Here is a 15,113-nt window from a genome sequence, read left to right as displayed (position 1 = left end):
TCCTACATAATCTCGGCGCCATTTTCAACGCTGACGACATGGAAACAATCACTGCCCAACTGTTTCCTTACCCACGACCACCAGTTCGACGTTCTCATACATGTCCATCTACAACTCAAAACCAACAACCAATCAAGGGTACGAACCTCGTCAGCCCCATAACCCACCTCCTCCCTCACCCCCTCTCCCTCTCCTTCCTGCCCGGCTGTCTGCCTCACCGCTGATAGTCCCTCTCTACACTGTCCAACGGGCATCTCGAGGTCACCTGACGCAGTGGAGCCGGGGAACATCCAACCCCCGGCGTACCCCTGAAGGCGGAGCGGGGGGGGGGGAGGAGGAGGGACTAACTGGCGGTATCGGCTACGGATATGATGGGACATTACAAGTGGCAAAGGGGGGAGCGTTATCACGGGACACGAGACGGAGGAGGAGCGGCCTCATTCGATGCGGACAGAGGCTGTGCAACGCAGCCCACGAAATGGAGGGCGTTGACATACAACCAAGTCCTGACGATGACGGCGGGCGCAGGGATGGCGGCATGGGAGACAACACATCTCCCCCCGCGGGTGCCGACGGAAAACGGGCCAGCCTGCTCAGCAACGTAGAGTTATCGAATCCCGACAGCATCGGCATCTCGCCGAGGGAGAGATTTGGGCGACCCAGAAAGCCCATATATTCGACTCGAAGGACCCGGCTTCTAGTGCGATGAACAACACGCAACATCGACAAACAACGGAGACTGATACCCCTGTGTTATTATCTAACCAATTTCTGCATCAACTGCTAACCCATCGGCTTTCTACCCAAAAAGCTGATGGAGCGAATGCCGGCAAACGAAGCGTCTGCACAAGTTAGAGGCGAGGCTGAGTATGTATATTACCCGTTACTTCATCTTCCTGGTTTACGAGTTGCTAATCGATTAATAGCCTCTCTTTCGTCCCCGAGACGCTGCCGTATTAGTACGGTGCACCATTAGCTTGGACGGTATCCGGACGAGTATAGCCGGGCCGTTCCCGGTTTGCATCAAGCTTCGTGGCCACTTCGGTGGTACATGTGCTTGTTGCAAATTCCGGAATCCCGCAGTAAAGTGTTCCGTACGGGATGGCGGTCTTGAGGATCCGCCCGCGGGCCATGCGCTTCCTCCGCCCCAAGTCATCGAGCTGGATAGCTCGGACGAGGGGGATGGGACACAGGATAATCCTGTGGTCCTGAACTAACCAGTATGTATATATTTCTGTTACCCAAACCTGCACTATTCAATTCATCTGCCTTCCTACGAAGCTAGATACTTCAAGTGAAGTTCCGGCGGAGGATCCTTATTAGAAGTCTGATAGTGACCCAGAACGATTGCCGCGCACCTTTTCGTGGTGTTCTAGAGAAGTAGTGAAGAGAACAGCTTCAGCTGCTAACAACTGACCTAGGTGCCGATCAACCGGATGAGATAGCTGCAACGGCAGATACGACAGCTGTATCTGTGATCGGCCAGCTGTAGATGGCAGCTGGGAGAAAAGAAGAACTCTGAAGAAGAAGGCGTCGTCATGTGTGAATGCATGGCGATGGATGGCGATGTGGAAGAGTGAATATCTATCTGCTCTGTATGGCGATGGTAGATGAAAGATGAATAAGGAATGAAGGATGGTGAAAATAGGGTATGTGGACGAGACCTGCCTATACAAATATCCCAAATCCTACACGAACAAGTCACACTGCACCACTACAGTAGCCTTACCTTCATACGAAGATAAGATGAAACTAAGACGCAATACATACAAACCAATGAGAATGATCATCGTACGTGGTATAATTACATGGTATTTATCGTAAGGAATTTCTTTCCAGCCTAGTGTCGGGAGCTTCACATCGACTTTCTGGTGTGTCTCGAAGGGGAACCAGCTTAGCCGCACCACGAGCCAAGAGAGAAGTTGTGCCTAGGAACGGTCGGCGAGTATATAGCTTCGTAGTTATTAGAGGGTATTCAGACTATCTCCTTTCATAGAAGAGTATACATTGTATCCCCCTTGGAATGCGAGGAAGAGAGGGAAACCGAATCTGATGCTAAAACAAAAAGGCCAAAAACAACTTTCGCTTCATGCCTCTATTTGCCAATCTGAAGTTGCGCTGGAGGGGGTGGGTATAAAACAAGACTGCCGGAAAACAAATCGAAAAGGCCCTGAATGTCAACCAGTTGCTGTTTTTTTGTCTTTTGTCTTCCTATCCTACGCCGTCTGCTACTGCAAATGCAAATGTCCCTGGTCCCTGGATGATGAGTTGATTGACCGATTAAGCAAGCGGTCTAAAAAAAAAACGCCCCCTGTCAGAAATTCACTCTGTGTTCCGGCCCCTCTCCTTCGTCGCTCTCGCTCCCCCCTCTCTCTATCCGGGGCATGGTATTATCATCGTGGGCATCGCGCATTATAGGTAGGCGGTAGATCGTGTGTGTGCGCGCGAGAGTGCGCGTCCGAGTGGTGAGGGGATCACCGCGGCATAAGCTTGTACATCTCGTTGAGAAGCTCCTGCAGGTCTTCGTCGCTGATCTTGTCGTTGAGGGAAGGGATGAGATACTTGGCCTCCTCGGCCGTCTCGCAGCAGAGAGACCCTGGATGGGTGCGTGGCAATTTTCCACCCGTCAGCATTTCTTCCCCTACATTCTACATGTAGGTACTGGTCGCCGACGATCGGGCAGACTCACCGAGCTGCGCGCGCTCAAACTTGTGGAACTCTTTGCGGCTGCTCAGCAGGCGCTCGACAGCCTCGACGTTCTCCTTCTTCTTGTAGCGCGCAAACGTGTCTAGGTAGTCCATGGTTTTCGTCAACATCCTGTAGGCGACGGCGCCCGATCGCGTCAGCCAGCGCTCTCCCAGTCCGCCCCGAGCCTCTCCGTCGCGCAAAGAAGGGAAAGGGAGAGGGAGAGGGGAAAGGAAGGGAGCGAGGATGGGAATAGACCCTACTCAGTCTCGTTGACGTTCTTTCGATCATTGCGGCGCTTCGCTACTAGGGCGTTGATGACCAAGGCGGCCTCGGACAGCGTCAAGGTGTCGACGTCCTGGAACTCTCCGAGGTAGAGGACGTTGGTGGCCTCCTCGTTGCCGGCAGGCTGGGCCTTCGCTCGCGAAGTCGGAGGATGATGCGACATGGCTGGTTCTGTCTCGCGCAAGAGAGAGGAGGGGGGGGGGGGGGGGGGGGGGGGTAGAGAGAGAGAGAGAGAGAGGAAGGGAGGGAGAGAGAGGAAGGGAGGGAGGAGAGAGGTCTCCTTTTGTCAATGGGCGGCGGTTCGTCGTAGGCAACCCAGGATAAGAGGCGACGGACGGGAGAAGCAGGGCTGCGCCAGGAAATATATGGGATCGTGGAAATGGTGATAGTGGTGGTGGGAGAAAGCGGTCGTCACAGCTTTCGTCTGGTGGTCGCAAAACCACGCGTTGGAAATGTAAGAAACCAAAATCCAGCCTGTTGCCATCAACCATGCGGCTGCGATAGATCTGTGAGGGAGTACGTACCTATGCCAGTATTGTAATTTGTCCCTGTATGCATTAGGTTAGGTACCTCCTGTGTGCAGGTACTTGAGAGGTACGTACCTCTTATGCTACTGCACTCGCCGGCATTTTAGCGACCGAAACTGTTTTCTGTATAAATGCCTATGTCCTTTAAGGGACTATCGAGATAGCCTTACTCAGTAACCCAGAGTACCTAGATACATACCTACCTGACGTTTACTTACAGAGCCCAGAGTGAGTCCCTTTACCTAGAGATAGCATGCCATATACCTACGCCAAGGACAGCGACAGGGTCTCATAATAAGAAGAGGTGCTCGGCCTACCTATCTACCTAGGTACTACATACCCTACATACCTCTACCTGCTAGGAACTGAAGGCGGTTCTGAGAGAGAGAGATGAGCAGACCCTTCTCACGCCTCCTTCCGAACCCGCGCAAGCCAAGGCATCTCGACACAACCTGCACGCCTCGGTATATACCACAATGTACGCAGCACCCGCCCAGCTTGGCCAAGGAGCCTCCTCTCCGCGCAGCGCATCCGCTAACCCGCCGGGACCCAACACCGCAGGGGCGTCCTGGCTCTCATCGTCATCAACAAGGCCGGCGGCCTCATCTATAACCGCACCTTCGGCGACGGCCTGAACCAGCTCAACACCAACGACTACCTCGTCCTCGCCGGGACCTTCCACGGGTGAGACCTCCCGCCCGCCCGCCTCTGCCGCTGGGCATCTCTCGCTATCCGCTGCTGCCTCGCTCGCTCACGCTAACCCCACCACCCAGCGTCCACGCCATCACCGCCCGCCTTAACCCGCGCAAGGAGCTGCTCCAGGCCCAGCACCAGCAGGCGGTGGCCGCCGCGGCCGCCGCAGCGGCATCGGCGTCGTCAGCGTCGGCGGCGGCGGCGGGGGGCGGCAGCGGTGCTAGCGCCAGCGGCGGCGGAGCGGCGGCAGGCGTGCCGATGCGGCCGGACCCGCCGTCGGGCCTCGAGGTGCTCGAGTCGGAGAACTTCCGCCTGCAGTGCTTCACGACGCTGACCGGCACCAAGTTCCTACTCTTCACCGACACGCTGCAGGCCAACGTCGACGTCGCCATGCGCCGCGTCTACGACCTCTACGCCGACTACGTCATGAAGAACCCCTTCTACCAGCTCGAGATGCCCGTCCGTTGCGAGAACTTCGACCGCAAGCTCAACTCCTACATCCGCGAGATCAACAGCTCCCGGTAGCACTAGGTTGCAGCGTCGGTCGCTGCCGTTTACACACTTTTTCTTTTCTTTCCCTCCTGGGTAGGGATGGGGCCGCCCGCTACGGACTTGGTATGGGGACTACGGGGAAGGGCTTCGCGCACACGCGCGCTCGAACGGCGTGGGATCAGGGCAGAGATAGCTAGCCGCATTATCGCATGGCGTTCGGAGTTCACAGATAACATCCGTGTTTCTTACAAGACCAGGACTCAGTTATCAATAGAAGATATCCCGTCTTCCTGCGGGGATAGTATTTTCCCTTCCCCCGCCGTATTCAGCGCCGGAAGCCCTAGGTAGTCTATCATTATTGTACAGGTAACCCCGTCGCGGCGCCATTTCGTCGATGGGCGGCTCTCGAGGCGAGGAAAGCACCTACGACGTGTCCATCTTATCTCCGTCGTCTTTCTTGCCATCCTTCTTCTCGGAAGATCCGCTCCCGCTGGGCTCGCCCCGCTCGTTAAGCAGCGGCTGGTTCTCGCCCTCCTCCTCGATGCCCTCCAGGCCCGTCTTCTTCGCGGCATCCTCTTCTGCTTTCGCCTGCTTGGCCTGCCTCGCGTTCTCCTCCTCCATGCTCATGCGCAGCGCAAGGGCTAGCTCCGGGTCCGCGCTAGGGTCGAAGTCGAACCCGCCAAAGTCGCCGCCGCCACCTTCGGCCACGCCGCCGGAACCGCCCGCGGCCCCTTCTCCGAGCAGGATGGGCGTGGTTATCAGTTGGTCGCTGAGGAGCTTTCCGCTGGGGGGGATGACGACGAGGTGCGAGTTCTCGTTCGTCTTGACGGCGTTGTTAAAAGCCTCGAGCTTCTTCTGCACGTCGTCGTCGTCCAGGTCGCCGAATAAGACGAAGTCGATGTCGATGTTGCCCTTCTTCATCTTCATTGCCAGCGATACTAGCTTCTTTTCCTCGTCGGCCACGGGAGAGCATACGAAGACGATGATGCGCTGGCGCTGCGACTTGTTCTGGCGGTGCTTCAGGGCAAGCTAGAGGGGGAGAGAGCTCGCCGGTTAGTTCACACGCTAGTGCTCGGAGGAGGTGGGATGGGTTCTTAGTATGCTAGGGGTCCCACGTACGCTGGCGATCTGGATACCGGTAGCGAGGTGGGACGAGCCCGAGATCTTCTTCTTTGTGCGGTGCAACCCCTCGAGGAGGTTGCCTCTCTCCGTCGTCAGCGTGGACAGAACCTCGGGGCCCTTGCCGCCCATGCTCATCAAGCCCACAGAGGACTCGGGGTTGGATTGGGTGATATTGTCGAACACGATGTTAATCGCATCGGCCTGGGCGTCGAATCTCGAGGGGGTGTAGTCTCCATTCCGGCTGCTCTCGCTGTTATCCACAACTATCATCACTGCCTGCAGCGGCATCTTGGCAGCGTTGCAACACAAGAGAAGGCGAAAGGATTGCGACGGGTTCCGCGGGTAGTAGAGAGCAGGTTGGCAGATGGAGACTACGGGAATGAGTTGTAAAGAAGTTGAGTATGGTCGGCCACCAACGATTTAGCTGGTAGAGGTAGCAGGATCGGTATGATGTATGGCGTTGCGTTGTGTCGGACTCGGAGGATGAAGTAGTAGAGAGGGAGCTCGTCCAGCAGTCAAGCAACGTCAGGCAGGTGTAGCCTACCAGGAGGTATCTAAGGTAATGGGGGTTAGGTAAGGTAGGGTCTGTTTGTACCTGATGTACCTCCCGTACCGAGACTACGTTATATAATGTATTCAGGTACCTAAGGATATCGCCCAAGTTCAGCCACGAGTTTTGATGTTATGTAATCGGGGCTTGATCAAGCGCCACGAAATAGAGGGACCGAAGTTTTGTGCGTCGGTACACCTCTCTTTTGTTTACTTACACAAAACCAACTCCTACAGGCAATTCCATCATCTCCGTCAAGTCAACTCAGCACCGCCAATTCCTCTCCAGATACTGCATATTCCTTACAGCACGACACAAAATACGCGTTCCCCCCAACCCTCGGAAGCGCCGCACCTACATTGCAGTCCTTAATACGAATTAGACGCATTCAGCAAGATGGCGCCCCTGAGAGCGACGCGAAAACACCAGTCAGACCAGTCGAGAGACCCGACGGGAAGCCCCCAGGTTCACGCGATGACGAGCACACCGGCGCGAAGCCCGATCAAGAAGCGGAAGATGGGAGTGACGCTCGCCCAGAAGCAAGCCCTGATCGACAACTTACAGCTAGAGAGTACGGGTGCCACGCCGAAGTTGCTCGTGTAAAGATCAACCCGTGCCAGCTACTAACTAATCCTTCGCGTAGTTACCGAACGCGCTCGACGGCTGCGGGCCCAGTACAGCATCCAGGCACAACAATTGCGATCGCGCGTGGAGATGCGCATAAACAGGATCCCGACCGCGTTACGGAAAGCCAAGATGGGCGACCTCCTCCTCAAGGCTCTGCACCCGCAACAACCCCCCCAGCCACCCAAGCCAGCGTACGTAGCCAGACCTCCACCAGTCCCGGCCAAGGATGCCACAACCCCCAAGCCCATCCCGCGGAAGCCAGTGCCGGCGAGCAACGCGGCGGCGGGCCGCAAGCGCCTGAGGTACGACGCGACCTCTCATCCAACCCTCCTCGTTACCTGCACCGCCTAGCTGACGTGACATGACCTATGTGTGTGTATAGCGGTGAGATCTCCGACGACAAGGAGAACCAGCGGAACGACGCCAACAGCCCCAAGAAGCGCTCCCGCGTCGTGGCCGCCACCACTAAAGAGCCGGCGCCGATCCAGCCTGCGCACGTCCTGTCACCGACGTCCTCGAACACGCGCTTCGCGCCGCGCGAGCGCCCCGCCGCGTCCCCCGCCAAGGCGGCGCTGAGCCGGCCCGGTTCTCCCCACAAGGGCCCGCCGGGGCGCCCCAACAACATGCTGCCGAGCACGGTCGAGAAGGCAAAGGCGGCGGCGGCGAGGCCCGGAACCGCCGCCGGCGCGCGGCGCGCCCTCCCCGGCGCCTCGTCGTCGGTGAACTCGACCACGGGCACGCGGCCGCGGCAGGCGATAGCGCCCCGCCCCGCCACCGCGGCGTCGACCCGTGGCCGGCGCAAGGTCAGCGGCGCGAGCGACGACGGCAGCGACGGCAGCACGTCAACCACGGCGACGAAGAAGGTCGGCGCCGGACGCGTCGCCAAGGCCTCTGCTGCTGCCGGCCCTGCCGCGAAGAAGGCGGCCGCGAATGCAACCAAGCCGCCAGCAACCAAGAAGCCGCCCGCCGCCAAGGCAGGCACCGCGTCTGCGGCTACGGGGAGAGCGTTGCGGAAGAGGAATTAGGCGCGAGTGACGGAGCATACGCATGTTTTTTGTACGAGGTTGTGTATATGTGTGTGTGTCGCGGGGCGGCTGCGTGTGATATCAAGCAAAAATTACGGCGTTCGTGTCATGCCGGCGTTTTCGGGGCTGTCTACGGCTAAGGCAAGGCAGGATAAGGCAGGGCGGGGCCAGGTATGGCAGGGTAAGGGTGCTAGGTCTAGGCCGTTGTCACAATCAGAATCCTGTTTGACTTTTCTGCCCGTATGCTACATGTCCATTCTTCATTTCCCAATCCCGTTGTCCTTCCTTGGCTTCACTCTCTTCCACCCATCCCTGTCCCGCCGTCCCCCCGTGTGCCTTCTCTTACTACAAAGGAACGAGAGATTGGTACTCGCTCGGTCTGCTGCCGGCGCATACGACGCCTGCTCAGCTGGCACTCGCCTTCTTCTTCTTGTCGTCGACGAGCTCGATGTTGTCCTCGGGGATGTCCTTGTAGCGCTCGAGGAGGAACTCCTCAATCTCGTCGCTGACGTCGCCCTGGACGACGATCTCCTCGCCGCCGCTGGGGACCTTGGTGACGGAGGCGCCGGTGGCGAACTTCTTGCCGAACTCCTTGGCCACCTTCTTGAGGTCGAGGCCGAACGCCTCGAGCCCGACGACGGCCGTGACGAACTTGCGCTTGTTGCGCTCGACCCGCTTGATGGTCACCACGCTGTTGGCGATCCGGTCCGCCTGCTTCTGCTCTGCCTTCTCCGCCTGCGCCGCCTTCTTCTGCGCGTCCTTCGCGGCGCGCTTCTGCGCCTCAACCGACAACGACGCCGTCGCGGCTTCTAGCGCTTCTGGTGGATGGGGAATGTCTCCGTTAGCAGCAGCACGCACGGTATATATAGAGTGTTCTGTTCGATGTACGTACCAGGAGACCATATGACCCGATACACATCTGGGTGGGCCTTCTCGAGCCAGTCCTGGCACTTCTTGACGGTCCCTCCGTATTCGCAGTACTACTTTGCCAGAACGGTTAGTCTCGCGTCGTTTGGGGGCGTCGCACCGCGCAGCTCGATCTCTGAGGACAGTAGGGGAACACCCCAACAGCTCTCTCCCCCCCCCATCTCTATCTCGTACACAACACACCACACTCGCCCTGCCTCCCCCCACCTCTCTCTGTATGGGTGTTCTGTCATAGTGGCTTGTCATCGGAAAACGATCGTACCTCGGGAGGTAGGGTGCACACTAGAGCATGGCCGCCAAGCGCCGTCAGCTATGCTGCCCAAGGTGGAAGAAGCGCCGCGGCCAGGCGCTGGCTCGTCGCGTGGTGGGGTCAAGCTGGAGGCGTGTTGTGTTTGACTTACCGCCGCAGTAGAGGACGTGGCGGCTCTGGGGCTCGCTGGGGCCCTCTGGCGACTCGGTGTCCGCCATACCCGCCTAGTCGATTACTGGGGGGGGGGGAAGGGAGAAAGACGCGAGATCGTTTCGTTTCCGTCGGTACGCGATGGGCTTGGGGAGGGGGATCGGAATTGATTCTTTTGCTAGCTGGCCTCGATTATGGATTACGGCAAGCGGCGGGGTTATGGACAAGTCTATCTGTCTATCGAGTCGCCTATCGACGTAGATAACGGGTTTGGTCTGCCCCACGGCGGGTTTTGGCGGGGCTCGTCGGTACATATGCTTAGGTACCTGATATAGCGACCTTCTACCCAAGATATGAGTACTTGTGGGATGCAAGTAGGTACTTTACTGGGACACTACATCCCGCCTACGTAACAGGTACCTCGCACCGTAAGGTTAGACTTCTTGAGTACCTAACCTCTAGGTATCCCGAAGGAAAAGGACGAATTCAGTTGTGGGCACGTGCCCTCTCTCATTTCACACCCCACCAACTCTCCTCTCCCGTCTCCGGCCTCCACACCTCATATAACTGTGCCTCTATGCCTGCTTCGCATAGCGAGAACCTCACCGAGAGGAGAGAGTACCCAGAGCCACGTCGACGGGACACATCTGCACTCGCCCCCCCTCCTCTCGGGGTTGTCGTCCACCCATGAACATAGCGCAGATCGTAACGACGGTCAAGTATGCACTAGGCACGGGCCAAGCGTCTAAACCGTGAGAAAATCACCCGCGCGCGTTTCCTCCTTCACGCCACGCGCCTTCGGGGATTGCCAGCGAATCGTCTCTTCAGCGTCACCCAGTAATCGCCGTGCCCCTCGACGTGGTGGCGTCCCCCGCCTTGGCTGGAGAGATGACCAATGCTACCTCGAGATCCTAGACCATGCGACGATACGCCCAGTTCGGCATAACCTGCCATACCGGCGTTCTACGTACCCCGACATCTCATCCTTTGTCGGAAGAGGGCGGATGAATATACGTGGGCCCTCGGCGTCGCTTGCGGAAGGAATCTATCGTATACCTATACCTACTTGAATACCTATACCTACTTGAGCGCTCCCAGGTACGGCTAGGTAGGTAGGTATGTATATTAAAACGAGAACACGGCGAGGAAACGGGGACCAGAGGAAAACAGCCGGTCGGCTCTACTCATACTTGACATCAAGACGATATCGGAGCGCGACGACGGGCACATCCTTACAAGATGCCTACCTGCGTATCCAGCTTGCAGATCAACAGACCACCTGTCTTATAGCCGCGTCTTTATAGATGCAGGTAAATCTCCGAACTGGGCCGGTTTCTATTGGGTAAGCTGCCAATTCTCGCAGTGCATAGGTCCCTTTACACCGGCCCAAGGCTCAACGAGAAGACGGGACAGTCGGGAGAGATCTACTATCCGCCGTACAGACCACATGTTTGTTGATTCCTGCCGTCATCCACCCGGCGTCTAACTGGGGACCAGGTTGGCGCGTGGGCTGGCGAGCACTCCACCGATACGCAATCGGGATTGGGCTGTTTGCCTATGTCTTGCATTCCACTCGGCACGTCAAGCCTGTGCGTGGTAGCAGTGGCCAAGCCAGCCCGTGGCTCTCCCAGCCCATGGCTCTTCCAGCCCATCCGACTCCATCTCTCGTCGCGTGCGTCGTCAGCCCAATCACGGAGCATCACGCCCGACGATGGGCGTGTTAAGCGCCTCAGTCGGCGTAGCCTCGCCTCATTGGCCTGGACGCCTGCAGCGTGCCCCAATCAGTCATTTTCCCCGGCTACCTCGTCCGCACGCCAGCGCCGCCGCTGGTCGCCATGCCTGGGCTTTCTAAAATTATACCACCTCGGGACCAATTGATTGGGTCGAGGCTCCAGTCCTTGGGTCGGTGCCACCGTTCGACGGACGTCCGCCTGCAAGACGACCACCACCACGTCCTCTTCCAGCATCCTCCGTCACATTTCCTTGCCCAAATGGGCTCCGAGGCTTGCGCGACTAGCCGAATATGCAGCTAATGCCCAGAGTAATGCGACCTACCTGCCGCCCGCTGCCCACCAGAATCGCAGATGGCTGCGTGGAAGCGCTCGCATTCCTCGATGTCGAACGCCGTCCCCATGTGTAGCCGCCTCTCGTCTCCAGGGCCAATATGATAAATCCACCCACTCCCCGATTGCTAGCAGGCTTCGTTTTCCCTTCTTGCCTTCTTCCTCAAGCATCCTTGGGGTTGCTCATTCACTTCATATTGCCTCACTTCGTTGATCGAAGCGACTTCAGTCGTTAAAAGCGTTATCTCTCTCTTCTTGTAATCCCCGCTTTCAACGACGCTGGGCGTCACCCACCACAACTTCCCTTATACCAACCTTCTCTCAGCCCGGCATATTGCCATTAATCCCCCCCTCGAGCCTAACTACTTTATCTTCTCTATTTTGTTACATTTGCTTCTTAAATCCAATACGATGTCCGACTTAGTTCTCCTGCCGTCTACTACCTACCGGCCTCCCTCCCCTACGCTGGCACGAAGAGCGGGGAGGTCCCTTAATACGATAATAGAAGAGCCGGACGAGGTGCACAAGTCCGCGGCGCTAGGGAATCGCAAGGCTCAAGTCAATTCATCTAACGAAAAGATAGCCCAGTGGCTATCGCCACAAAGTGACCTTTTCCCGACTCCGCGAGGCTTTCACTTCTTGCCAGCTCCGATCTACCCAGAATCTCCGTCGACTGTCTCTGCTGAGGAGAGCACCTCCCCGTCGATAGCATCGTCAGACCTCTGGAACCGAATCAGCATAAGCACTGATGTCACAGAGTTCGAAGACATCTACAATATTTCTGACGATGAGGATACCCGGCGGACAGCCTCGAGGACGTCCTCGTTGAAGCGCCGAAACAGCTCCCGCAATTCCATACCAAAGCGATCCACCGTCAACCCGCCAACCTCCCCACGGACTCTCCCGCCTTTGGTCATCCCGGAGGAACGGAACCAGAATGCCGATAGCAGGTCGGGCAGGCCCGAGTTCAAGAAGTTCTTATCGCCAATCCCTCCGACGCCGCCGTCCAGGGTTGACATGTCGCCAGCCATGGTATCCTTCCTACAGTCGCAACAGGCCCAGGAAGTGCCCACCATTTCTGCACCGCCGTCTCTCGATGGAAGTTTGACCTCTGATCAGATGGCGGCTATGTCTGCTCCGCCCACGCCGATAATGGGGTCGGAGGACGGGACTCCAGGCGCGGATTTGTTTGGCGTCCAGCTGCAGCCCGCCGCTTTAGCTACTCTGCAGGCGTTAGCCGGGAGTGAAGACGGCGAGGAATACCGATCGGAGCAGGTCATCGAGATCTCCGAAGAGAGAAGACCGGAGATGGCCCAGCAGACTCCCCGCTTGCTCACCGCCACGGCACGACAAGCCGCAAGACTCTCAACTCACCCGGCCCAGTCCCTCGATGGGTTGACAAGACTCGACATCCCGTCGCCCGGGGGTTTCTTTTCCGGTCTCTCTCCGCGTGCGAGGCATACTTGGCATCTGCCCTCGATGACGCCGGATGATGTCGCGCCTCCTACTTCGACCACTGCAGAGCAATTCTACCGATGCCCGTGGAACGAACCCGCTCCCAGCGTCCCGTCTCTGCCTGGCGTTTCGACTCTCCCTCTGCCGCCGCCGCCCTCGCGGCGTCCCGAGTGGTTCGCGGGTGCACCCGCTTCGTCGGTGCCGGTTGAGCAGACTGTAGAAATTCGGGGCACAATGTCGGATGGAATCCCCACGGCAAGGCCGGCGATATTCGAGCAGGTTATCGAGGCTAGAGTTCACATTACAGAAGAGGTCCTTACAGCCCGACGCATTGACGAGGGCGACCGGTCGGCGTCCTCTGCTGTCTCCCTCGCCGAGCCGCTAACACCTACTGATGATGTGGTCGCTACGGAAATTGTTACCACCTACGATCCTGAATATGCCAAGAAACAACAAGAGGCTGCTCTCTCCAACCTAGATCGAACTGAACTGTGGCTCATGGCCCAGAAAGCATACCTCCAGGGTATTTATCCCGAGGAAGAGATCAAGGCAGAACCCGAACCAGAAGCTGAGCCGAGAGTGGAGGGACAGACCCAGACCGAAGAGGTGACGGAGCCGAAGGTGCCCCAGTCCAACGAGGGAGCCCAAATCCAGAGGAAGAAGACCGTCCGCTTCTCTGAAGCCCCGGTCGAGGTCAATATCCCAAAGAGCCTACCGTCTAAACTCGCGCGGCAAGAGTCAGCTTACTACCGTGCATTCCAAGATTACATTATTCGCTCGCGCAGCCAGGATCCCTTCGTTCATCGCCTTCCCCGCTTCGAGGCCCTGCAGGCTCAGCGCATTTCTCTACGCGAGACTCATCGCAACCAGCTTCTCGGCAAGTACCAATTGTCGGTAGTTCCCGAGTCAGCCAAGAAGCGCATGAGCACGAACGTTGCCCGCGGCGATGATATCCTGGTTGAAGACCCAGAGAAGCTGAAGCAGGAGAAGGAGAATGAGGCTCTAACGCAAATGTCTATGGCGAACTGGCACGTCGGTGCCACCAAAGCTCTGAACAACGGACGTCTGTTTTCCGCACCCATCGCCAAGCGCCTGGCTCGACTCTCCCGCATCGGTGGCCCCAGGGAACGCGCCCGTATCCTTGACCTGGGCGGCCAGGCCGCTTGCGACTGGGCTTGGCACTGCGCCATTATGTACCCGAATACTAAGGTATACACAGTGACGACGAAGGCCGTCCGTCAGCTATCTAACTCGAATATTCGGGGCCCCCCAAACCACCGCCAGGTAGCTGTACCGCACCTCACGCGCCTACCGTTCCCAGACGCGCACTTCGACCTTGTGTCGGCGCGGGAGCTGCACACCATCCTCAAGTTCATCGGGGAGAACGGCGAAGATGAGTGGGAGAACTGCCTCAACGAGTGCATGCGCGTGCTCAAGCCCGGCGGGTACCTCGAGTTCTCAGTGCTCGACTCGGACATCACAAATGCCGGGCCGCTCGGCCTCGCCCGATCTGTCGAGTTCGGCTTCTCGCTCAAGACGCTCGGCTACGACCCCAGCCCGACCCGGTTGTTCCTAGGCCGCCTACAGCGTGCCGGGTTCGACGAGGTGCGCCGCGCCTGGGTGTGCCTACCTATGGGCGAAGACCCGGCGGTGCGACGCAACCGCAAGGTAGCGCGCGACAGCACGGGAATCGAGCGGCCGCTCGAGCTCGAGGCGATGGTGCTAGGCAGCACAGAGGCGGCAGCGTCCGTTACCGGGCTCGCCGGTAGCTGGGCCTGGGAGCGATGGCTGCTGCGGTGCGAAGCCGAGAAGGTGGCGTGCGAGGGTCGCCTCATGCTCGAGGCGGCGGAGATGCGAGAGGTTGGCAAGTGCCTCGACGGCGTGCACGAGGTCATCGAGGAAGGCCGCCGCTGCGGTGCCGGGTTCAGGTTCCTGAACGGGTACGCCAGGAAGCCCCTCGCGGAGGCGGAAGCCTACTAAAGAGAAGGGGGTGGGAGGGATGGATGTGCGTATAGGGTACGTACGTGTGGGACGAATGGTGGTGGTCGGACGATCGTTCTCGAAATATGGGGTAGTCATCTATCTGCCTATCTTTTTTGTGTAATGCGGGGATTCATGGATGGATGGACGGATGTATATGCATGAGGAATATGTATGTCTGTATGTATGCACGGTTGAACGATGATACCCAAATTTGGAGCCCAGACGGGGGGCGGCGAGGGGGGCCGGAGGCGCGGGGTGAGGATGAGGAAGAAGACGACG

At 58.1% G+C, this 15,113-nt stretch overlaps 6 protein-coding genes across 6 annotated transcripts; 3 read left to right on the top strand and 3 right to left on the bottom strand.

Moving 5' to 3' along the window:
• Window positions 1-1,790: 1,790 nt before the first annotated feature.
• On the bottom strand, window positions 1,791-3,165 carry GGS23DRAFT_557320 (RNA polymerase Rpb4). The gene is made up of 3 exons (XM_051515701.1): window positions 2,949-3,165; window positions 2,690-2,817; window positions 1,791-2,596 (listed from the first exon to the last, which is right to left on the bottom strand). The coding sequence occupies exons 1-3, from the start codon at window positions 3,131-3,133 to the stop codon at window positions 2,475-2,477; spliced, it is 435 nt and encodes a 144-aa protein (XP_051373737.1). The 5' UTR covers window positions 3,134-3,165; the 3' UTR covers window positions 1,791-2,474.
• Window positions 3,166-3,668: 503 nt separating this feature from the next.
• On the top strand, window positions 3,669-4,896 carry GGS23DRAFT_405053 (Sybindin-like protein). Its single transcript, XM_051513615.1, has 4 exons — window positions 3,669-3,826; window positions 3,896-3,975; window positions 4,059-4,181; window positions 4,271-4,896. Coding segments are annotated over exons 2-4 (570 nt in total). The 5' UTR covers window positions 3,669-3,826; window positions 3,896-3,973; the 3' UTR covers window positions 4,716-4,896.
• Window positions 4,897-4,943: 47 nt separating this feature from the next.
• Window positions 4,944-6,453, bottom strand: GGS23DRAFT_557313 (uncharacterized protein). Its single transcript, XM_051515700.1, has 2 exons — window positions 5,802-6,453; window positions 4,944-5,711 (listed from the first exon to the last, which is right to left on the bottom strand). The coding sequence occupies exons 1-2, from the start codon at window positions 6,090-6,092 to the stop codon at window positions 5,106-5,108; spliced, it is 897 nt and encodes a 298-aa protein (XP_051373735.1). The 5' UTR covers window positions 6,093-6,453; the 3' UTR covers window positions 4,944-5,105.
• Window positions 6,454-6,570: 117 nt separating this feature from the next.
• Window positions 6,571-8,006, top strand: GGS23DRAFT_617973 (Borealin N terminal-domain-containing protein; the record flags this gene model as incomplete). Its single annotated transcript, XM_051520907.1, has 3 exons — window positions 6,571-6,925; window positions 6,998-7,283; window positions 7,364-8,006. The coding sequence occupies exons 1-3, from the start codon at window positions 6,751-6,753 to the stop codon at window positions 8,004-8,006; spliced, it is 1,104 nt and encodes a 367-aa protein (XP_051373734.1). The 5' UTR covers window positions 6,571-6,750.
• GGS23DRAFT_557309 (translation machinery-associated protein 22) lies at window positions 7,795-9,606 on the bottom strand. The gene is made up of 4 exons (XM_051515699.1): window positions 9,335-9,606; window positions 9,196-9,215; window positions 8,899-8,986; window positions 7,795-8,824 (listed from the first exon to the last, which is right to left on the bottom strand). Exons 1-4 carry the CDS (start codon window positions 9,399-9,401, stop codon window positions 8,412-8,414), a joined length of 588 nt encoding a protein of 195 aa, XP_051373733.1. The 5' UTR covers window positions 9,402-9,606; the 3' UTR covers window positions 7,795-8,411.
• Window positions 9,607-11,509: 1,903 nt separating this feature from the next.
• On the top strand, window positions 11,510-15,012 carry GGS23DRAFT_404876 (uncharacterized protein). The gene has a single exon (XM_051513614.1). It carries the CDS (start codon window positions 11,808-11,810, stop codon window positions 14,829-14,831), a length of 3,024 nt encoding a protein of 1,007 aa, XP_051373732.1. The 5' UTR covers window positions 11,510-11,807; the 3' UTR covers window positions 14,832-15,012.
• Window positions 15,013-15,113: the final 101 nt, after the last annotated feature.

The sequence above is a fragment of the Durotheca rogersii genome (assembly GCF_024521655.1).
Source record: "Durotheca rogersii strain YMJ 92031201 chromosome Unknown GGS23scaffold_5, whole genome shotgun sequence".
Lineage (NCBI taxonomy): Eukaryota > Fungi > Ascomycota > Sordariomycetes > Xylariales > Xylariaceae > Durotheca > Durotheca rogersii.
Note: the sequence above shows the minus strand (reverse complement) of the source record. Positions and strands in the feature narration are given on the sequence as shown.